The sequence below is a fragment of the Micromesistius poutassou genome (genome assembly GCF_964030765.1).
Source record: "Micromesistius poutassou genome assembly, contig: SCAFFOLD_5868, whole genome shotgun sequence".
Lineage (NCBI taxonomy): Eukaryota > Metazoa > Chordata > Actinopteri > Gadiformes > Gadidae > Micromesistius > Micromesistius poutassou.
This window is the reverse complement of record NW_028176989.1, coordinates 4,277-13,823: the sequence shown is the minus strand read 5'-3', so window position 1 is coordinate 13,823 and position 9,547 is coordinate 4,277. Positions and strand designations below refer to the sequence as shown.

The following is a 9,547-nucleotide window of genomic DNA, read 5'->3' as shown; positions in this document are numbered from 1 at the left end:
GGGAGACGGGGGGAGGGGGAGAGGGAGACGGGGGGGGAGGGGGGAGACGGGGGGAGGGAAAGATGCGAGAGAAAGAGACCGAGGGAGAAAGAAGAGAAAAAAAAAAAAGAGAGACAGAGAGTAAAAGAGAGAGAGCGAGAGACTATAACTGCCCTAGAGGACACTGACGCAAAAGCAGTGTGTGTGTGTGTGTGTGTGTGTGTGTGTGTGTTGTGTGTGTGTGTGTGTGTGTGTGTGTGCGCCCGTCCCAGACTATAACTATACATACTATAACTGACGCTGACGCAAACATAACGTAAACCTAAACGGGGCCCCGGCCCGAACGGGACACAGAGAGAGAGGAGAGAGAGAGAGGAGAGATGAGAGAGAGATGAGAGAGAGAGAGAGAGAGAGAGAGAGAGAGAGAGAGAGGAGAGAGAGAGAGAGAGAGGAGAGAGAGAGAGAGAGAGAGAGAGAGAGAGAGAGAGAGACTATAACTCACACAGAGACGCTGAGGCCCCCCATACCCTAAACCCAGGGAGGAGGTCCTCCTGGGTGAAGGAGGTCCTGAAGGTGTGGATGTGTGTCAGTGTGTCTGAGGACCCTCCTCCACCTGGGGACACTCTGTAGAAGGACAGAGTGCCAGCAGGCCGGTCCAGATACACTCCTACTCTGGTAGAGCCAGCGGGGCGGAGACGTATGTCTGTCCGTCTACCGTTGTACCAGGCAGAGTAATGATCATCATAACAATCAAGCCTCCAGGACTCGTTGTTCCCTCCAAGCCCGCTGTCACCACCCTCTCCTCTCCTTGTGATTCCTCTGTATGTCACTGCTATACCAACACGTCCTTTCCTCTCTACCTCCCAGTAACAGCGGCCAGTCAGAGCCTCTCTACACAACACCTGGGACCAGGAGTCAAATCTCTCTGGGTGATCCGGATACGACTGGACCTCTCCGACCCACGTCACCTTTCTGTTGTCCTCAGACAGAGAGAGGAGTCCGTTGGCTGTGTTTGGGTCCAGTGTGAGTTCACAGGCATCTGACGGAGAACAAGACATGATGAGCTACTGAACCCTTCTGCATCTTCATCATCATCATCATCACTAGTACTGCTGGAAGCATTGACATCTTAGATATGCTAGGATGCTAAATCCGAGGACGCTCAGGCACACACACACACACACACACACACACACACACACACACACACACACACACACACACACACACACACACACACACACACACACACACACACACACACACACACACACACACACACACACACACACACACACACACACACACACACACACACACACACACACACACACACACACCCTCTTCAACACTTCAGACATCATAACTTGGTCAAAATTCAACCGTTTACCATCACTCAAACTATTAAACAAATCTACACATTTGTATCTTCGATAGTATTTAATCAGAATTTCGATATCATTTATACTTTTTTCAGAATCACAGTTTTAGTTTCACTCCGGATTAGTTTTCAGTTGGTCTCACTCTAGCCGTTTGCCTCAGCTGTTGCTCGTTGAGCAATCAGTGGACATCACAGCACTCTGGAGGAGTCTGGTTAAAGTCACGTGGTGGAGGGTAGTGTGGTCTTTGTTAGTCTCTGGCCGTTTCTCAATACCAAGTACGCAAACTACGGACTCGCGGACTTGGAAGTGCGTACTTGGCAAGTCCAGACTTCCAAGTACAGACTTCCGAGGACGCGAGTACGCACCTGTGACGTCACCACCTCAGCTCTGTTAACTGCTTTACGGCCTCATGTAGGCATATACTACTGAACAATTTAAACTAATGATATAAAACTAAACCCCAGCCTCTTTCATTTTAAAATAGTATGTCAATATTTTGAATGAATATAAATGAAAAGATATGCTTATCGTGTGTATAAGCTATTCACACAACTTTTTATATGTAGGGTACAGATGCGCGTGCCTAACTGGCTATGTAGTTGGAGAGTAGACTATTGATATAATAATAATAACGAATGAGCGAGAAATGACACAGATTAGAACACACACACACACACACACACACACACACACACACACACACACACACACACACACACACACACACACACACACACACACACACACACACACACACACACACACACACACACACACGATCGGATGGATCCGACCAAGATTTTCGTTGCCGTTGTGATGGGTTTCCTCTATCAGCGACTTATACAATAAAAACAAATTATATTAAACAAAACCCCAGCCTCTTTAATTTTAAAATAGTATGTCAATATTTTGAATGAATAGGCCTACATTTTTGTTACATGTCAAATGTTCCTATATATTGCCTATTATTATAGCTTACATACTAATATTTTAAAACATGGGAATGCGAAATGCATCCTGGGATATTTAACGGTCCAAGTCCACACAAGTCACCTCCGATGCGTCCTCGGTGGAACGGCCAGTTTAAGAACGCATGGAGAACACACAGGGGTTTTACGACTGTACTTGACTTGATGCGTACTTGGAATTGGAACAGTACTTGGGCTACGACTGATGACGTTTCACGAGAACGCAAAGTACACAAGTACAGACGAGAACCCACATTGAGAAACGGCCTCTCTCTCTCCCTCATGGACTACAACAATGGACTACAATAGTGGACTACAATAGTGGACTACAATAGTGGACGTTGTCCGACCACTTTTTTAAATGTCAGCCACAGTTCGGCTTTCGGCCCCAACCTCATTGATCGACCTGGCAACGTTTTCCCACGCCAGTTTTTTGCTTTTGGTGCTGATTCCGGAGGAAAGAGAGCCAAACAAGATCTTATTTCTGGCCTCTACCTCCGAAATCAGCACCTCCACCTCGCATTCACTAAAGTTATTTTTTCTTCCTTTCTCCATTTTCTCCTTTCTCCTAACGAGCGCACTACTGCAGGTTTATTTATACTAATTAGCATATTAAATGAGGGAGGAGACGGGTGGAGATGGAAATGGGTGGAGAGACGGGCTCGTGCATGTGCGCTCAATTTCACGTTAATTGGGATGTACAAAGAGAATCTGTGTGAAATCGTGCTTACGCAAGGATTGATACATCCAGATTTTTTTGTGAGCATCAGCTTTCCAGATTTTGGCGTCCGCAAAGTTTTAGTCAGAAATCCACGCAAGTCTTACGCAACAACACACAACTCACTGCCTCCCTGCTTCTAGCCAATCAGCTACTAGCCACCACCAATATACTACCCGGCCTTCTTTCATCCGCCGTCTTGTCTCGTCTCCACCTTGGATTATCACTCCTGCTACTCCAGACTCTTAGGACTCTCTCCTCTACTCCACCAACTTCTGGCCCACTCAGCTACACCGCCGCTGACCTTCACCGCCTCAACAATAACCATCGTCTCTCTGCTGCTGCTGCCCCTGCAGCCAGCACAGCCGGAATCCTCCGCCGACGCCGCTACATCCATCCAGGTTCTGGCCCCTCTCGCAACCAACACCTCCCCCATGGCTCACCCATCCCCTCACTCTGGACTAACTCTCGCCCCCCCGTCACCCCCACCTGCCGTACTGCCAACCTCACTAACCTCCGTTCCCCCTCCCCTGCCCCCCCATCCATCTCCCTCGCACTGCTGAACTGTCGCTCCCTCTCCAACAAATCAGCCGTTATATCTGAACTGCTACTGGACAATAACATGGATCTGCTCCTCCTCTGTGAAACATGGCAGCAGCCCCTGGACTTCTACGCTCTCAATCAAGCCACTCCTTCCAATTACAGTTACATCGCCAAACCCCGCCTCTCTGGCCGAGGGGGAGGCGTTGGCGTTCTTCATAAACAATCCCTGTCCATCACTGAACTGAACCTCAACCTCCCATCTATCTCATCCTTTGAACACCTTGCCTTCTCCCTCCCCAACTCCATCACCACTGTTCTAATCTACGGTCCTCTGAAGCCACGCCCATCTTTTCTCTCTGAACTGTCTGAACTCCTCACCATTGCGTCCTCTCTCTCTTCCCGCCTCCTACTTACCGGTGACTTCAACATCCACACGGACAAGCCGACCGCCCCACTGACATCTGACTTCCTCTCCCTTCTCGCCTGTTTCCACCTCACCCAACACATTGACTTCCCCACCCATACCAAAGGCCATATCCTCCACATAGTCTGCTCCGCCTCCCTACCCGTATCTAACCCCCATCCTCTCCCCTTCCCACTCTCTGATCATCTCTGCATCCTCTTCTCCGCTCCTCTACCCTCACCCCATAATCCCAAAAAGCTCTCCATTTCCTACCGCAACATCAAACCAGCCAACCCACTCTCACCCTCCCAGCTCATATCCTCTGCCTTCCCCCCTGACTCTGCCCCCTCTTCCCCTGACGACTATGCCATCATGCTCAACTCCATCCTTTCTGACTCCCTTGACTCCCTTTCCCCCTGGAAGACTTCCTCTGTCTCATTCACTAACTCCGCCCCCTGGTACACCCCGGAACTCTGCACCATGAAACAGACTGGCCGCCAACTCGAGCGATTATGCAAGCGAACCCGCCTCACCGTTCACGCCGAAGCCTACAAACATCACATCTCCTCCTACCGTGACGCTCTCCATGCTGCTAAATCCGCCCACTTCTCCACCCTCATCAACAGCACCAACCGGAACCCCCGCATCCTGTTCTCCACCGTCAACAAACTGCTCCAGCCGCCGGACATTAATCCACCCTCCTCACCTGACCTCTGTAACTCTTTCCTCCTCGCCTTTAACCATAAAATCTCCCAAATCAACAGCTCCCTGACTGCCGCCGTTAGTAACTCCTCCACCCCCACCATTCCTATCCCCCCCCCTCCCTGACCACCCACCCTCCCCTTCTCTCACTGCCTTCTCCCCTGTTGACTCCTCCCACATTTTGGACATCATCACTGCGTCCAAGACAACCACCTGCTCTCTCGACCCCCTCCCAACGACTCTAACCAAGGCTTGCCTCCCTGTCCTCACCCCCCACCTCACCACCCTCTTCAATCAGTCCCTATCCCTTGGTCATGTTCCCTCTGTCTACAAACTTGCCTCCATCACCCCCATCCTCAAAAAGCCCACCCTTGATCCAGCCAACCTCTCCAACTACCGCCCCATCTCCAACCTGCCGTTCCTCTCCGAAACTCTGGAACGCATTGTCGCCGCCCAACTCCACACCCACCTCCGGTCAAACAACCTCTATGAACCCCTCCAGTCAAACAACCTCTATGAACCCCTCCAGTCAAACAACCTCTATGAACCCCTCCAGTCAAACAACCTCTATGAACCCCTCCAGTCAAACAACCTCTATGAACCCCTCCAGTCAAACAACCTCTATGAACCCCTCCAGTCAAACAACCTCTATGAACCCCTCCAGTCAAACAACCTCTATGAACCCCTCCAGTCAAACAACCTCTATGAACCCCTCCAGTCAAACAACCTCTATGAACCCCTCCAGTCAAACAACCTCTATGAACCCCTCCAGTCAAACAACCTCTATGAACCCCTCCAGTCAAACAACCTCTATGAACCCCTCCAGTCAAACAACCTCTATGAACCCCTCCAGTCAAACAACCTCTATGAACCCCTCCAGTCTGGCTTCCGCCCGCTTCACAGCACCGAAACTGCCCTTGTCAAAGTAATCAACGATCTCCTCACCTCTGCAGACTGCGGTGCCCTCAACATCCTGCTTTTCCTAGACCTCAGCGCAGCCTTTGATACTGTACACCATTCCATCCTCCTCAAAAGGCTGCGCCAACAGGGTGTTGAGGGCACTGCACTCGACTGGCTCACCTCCTACCTCACCTCCAGGCAACAGTTCGTCTCCCTCTCTGGCCACACGTCCACCCTCTCTCCTGTCACGCAGGGGGTCCCTCAGGGCTCAGTCCTCGGCCCCCTTATTTTCATCTGCTACCTCTTCCCCCTTGGTCACATCATCCGCAAACTCAATCTCGACTTCCACTGTTACGCAGATGACACTCAGATGTACATCAGTACCAAAACCACCCAAAACCCTCCCCTCACCCACATCGAAACCTGCATCTCTACAATAAAAACATGGCTGACCCACAACTTTCTCAAACTTAACAGCAACAAAACAGAGCTCCTTCTCATAGGCACCAAATCCACTCTCAATAAAACTGGACCCATCTCACTCACCATCGACGCCTCGACCATCACGCCCTCCCCCCTGGCACGCAATCTTGGTGTTATCCTGGACCCCACCCTCTCCTTCGATCCCCATGTCAGCTCCATTGTCAAGACCTCCTTCTTTCACCTCCGCCGCATCGCCAAAATCAGACACTGCCTCTCCCCCCCCTGCTGCTGAATCCCTTATCCACGCCTTCATCTCCTCCCGTCTTGACTACTGCAACTCCCTCCTCACTGGCGTCACCTCTCATTCCCTCCATAGACTCCAAATGGTCCAAAACTCTGCTGCTCGCCTCCTCACTCACACCCGGTCCCGTGAGCACATCACTACCGTTCTCCACACTCTCCACTGGCTCCCCATCAAACAACAGTTTCAACAACAGTTATCAGTTTCAAAATACTCCTGCTGACTTTCAAAGCTCTCCACCACCTGGCCCCGCCCTACCTGTCTGACCTCCTCATCCCCCATCGCCCCTCCCGAGCCCTCCGATCCTCCTCCACTCTCACTCTAACCGTACCACCCTCCAAACTGAAAACATTCGGTGACAGAGCCTTCTCCAGGGCAGCCCCCCGACTATGGAACTCTCTTCCCCAACCTGTCCGCGACTCTCCCTCACTTCCCACATTCAAATCCACTCTAAAAACCTCTCTCTTTTCCCAAGCCTACGACCTCCCCTACCCATAACCACCTTCATCCCTGCCCCTGCCCATGTCCCCCTGACACCTTTCGTGTTTTTTATGTCTTCCACAATGTAAGCGTCTTTGGGTCACTGAAAAGCGCTATATCAATTTCATGAATTATTATTATTATTATTATTATTAACAGTAGAACACGTATAGTTAAAAGCCTAAACAGCCTCGTTGGTGGATAGCAGCATAGGCTCTGTTTGATTGAATAAGGGTTGCATTTCTTGCCTACTACCTCCCACCGATCCACTGCCTCTCTGTCCTCTCCCTACCCTTCAATCACGTAATGATGATGATCTGACAATGCACGCACATCGTAAAAATAAACAAATAAGGAATGTATCACTGCTTATTAATTACTTAATTACTACTAGTAAAAGTGTTTGTTGTGTGTCAAGTTGTTAACTGATGCTATAGGTTAGACTACGACATAGTAATGTTACCAATAAAAAACATCATAAACATGGCAACATAATTCACTATCTTGCTCAAGGAGTAATTACTCATACATGCTCACACTAATGGTTCAATGCAGTTTGAAGTTTGTTTGAAATAGCGTACCTCATCATCACCCGAAAGAATGGGATGACAGGTTGTCATAGCTTCTTGGCACATACCGCCTACCGTAGTTGCAACCAGGTTGCAACGTCCATTTTAAAAAGCGAGCACTGTTCGTTTGAATGCACTATATCATTTTACCACGAGATGGGAGTAATTCCTACACAGTGTCCCTTTAAGCTATGTAGCTTTATCATGTTTTCAACCTCACTTTACACTGCAGCACTCACAACATTGTCTTCAGGGAAAAACATTTTACATGTTTCATTTTGTTCTGTAAAATAAATCTTTATATTTTAAGAATATTGAATGTACATTTGACAGCCCTAAATCAAACTAATCAGATACTTACACTTGTTTAGAGCTGATCTCAGGTCAGCCACCTTCTCCAGCTCCATGTTCAGTGTCTCCTCCAGCTGATCCTGGGATCTCCTCACGAGGTTAGTAGGGGGAGAGACTGGTGAGGCTACAAGCAGAGGAAAGCCAAGAAGAGGTTCAATATGAAGACCCTGATTGGGAAGACATTCAAGAACATGGTGTTCAAGAACACCACCTGTGTTCGGAGCAGAGTGGAACGATCACATCGTGTTTTGGGGAGACAAAAAACATAGGATTTCATTCATGTTCTCGAGATGATTGGTCTTGTTTTAGTAACAGTGATAAAATGGCATCAATTTTGGGTTCAATTGCTCTTCAAAAAGAATATGACCGAACAGCGGTATGGGCGGTGTGGCACAGTATCATACCGGAGACATTCTGGATCATTGGACAACCCTAAGACGAATCAAACTAAACAAACACTTACACTTCTTTACATCTGGTTTAGGGACAGGCACCTTCCCCATCTCCATGTTCAGTGTCTCCTCCAGCTGATCCAGGGCTCTCCTCAAGGTCCCTACGTATGACAGAGGACGGACCTCTACCGTCGTCCAGTCCCTGGTGGGTGGAGGATCCTTCAGGGATCTGAAGGTCTGGAGGAGGTGGAGGTGGTCTTCAGTGTGTGAGAGCTGCTTCACCTCTGATCTTCTATTGGTCAGATCTTCTATCTCCTGCTCCAGCTCTTTGATGAGGCCTTCAGCTTCTTTCTCTGTGGATTTCAGTTTCTCTTTAACCGTTTGGTTGTGATCATCCTGGCACTTTTCAACAGAGCGCTTCAGAGCAGTGAAGACCTGCACACCATCGGCTATCTCTTTGTCTGCGTCTGCTTTGCTACGTCCCACTGTGTCTCTGGTGTCCTTAATCTTTCGTTGTCTCTCCTGGATCATCTGCTGAACTTCAGCCTCTATCTTCCCCAGCTGGGCCGTCTTCACTTCATATTCCTCCTTTAGAGGTACAACAGGATGGGACTTGTGGTCACCCTCTGTGCAGAACAGACACACACACACCTGTTCAGTCTGGCAGAAGAGCTCCAGGAGTCGGTCGTGTTTCTTACACATCCTGTCCTCCAGACGGTCCATAGGCTTGACCAGCTGATGTCTCTTCAGGCCTGCGACTCTCTGATGAGGCTCCAGGTGGGTTTGGCAGTAAGAGGTAAAACACGTCAGGCAGGACTTCACAGCCTTCAGCTTGGTCCCAGTACAGACGTCACAGGGAACTTCTGCTGGTTCAACACAAGGCTGCTCTTTGACTGGTGCAGAACTTCTAAACCGATCAACCATCCCTGATAAGAGGGTATTAACCCGTAGATCAGGTCTTGTGTGGAACAGCTCGGTGCAAACAGGACATTTGTACTGGACTTGGTCATCCCAGAACGTTGTAATACAGGTTCTACAGAAGTTGTGTCCACATGGTGTGAAAACTGGGCTGTTGAACACATCCAGACAGATGGAACAGGAAAAGTCCTCTTCAGACCAGGAAGTAGCAGAGGCCATTCCTAGAAAACATGGATAACAATAGTAAAATAACAGTTTGAACTCGTTCAAATGCAAGTGCTTTATACGTTATATATTTTGTTGTTTCAAGCAGAAATCTTCATCCAATAGGAGGTACAACATGAAGTCCTGCAGACAGGACATCTTCACTGAGGATGAGGGGTCAATATTTTGGACTCACCTTACAATGTTTGTCTGATTATTTAGTTTATAAATGAGTGAAGTGCCTCCATGTCATGTTACTTTGGATTTAAATTAAAGGAATTATACATTCTCAAAGTACATTTATATCAATTATT

General features: G+C 48.8%; 1 protein-coding gene across 2 annotated transcripts; it reads right to left on the bottom strand.

Annotated features, from left to right (window-relative positions):
* Window positions 1-437: 437 nt before the first annotated feature.
* LOC311377415 (E3 ubiquitin/ISG15 ligase TRIM25-like) lies at window positions 438-9,248 on the bottom strand (the record flags this gene model as incomplete). 2 transcript variants are annotated; one of them, XM_084491310.1, is made up of 3 exons in its annotated part: window positions 438-1,018; window positions 7,730-7,843; window positions 8,183-9,248. In XM_084491310.1, 3 exons carry the CDS (start codon window positions 9,246-9,248, stop codon window positions 471-473), a joined length of 1,728 nt encoding a protein of 575 aa, XP_084347436.1. In that variant the 3' UTR covers window positions 438-470. The 2 variants fall into 2 exon arrangements, with proteins under 2 accessions (XP_084347436.1, XP_084347437.1); XM_084491311.1 differs by lacking the exon at window positions 7,730-7,843.
* Window positions 9,249-9,547: the final 299 nt, after the last annotated feature.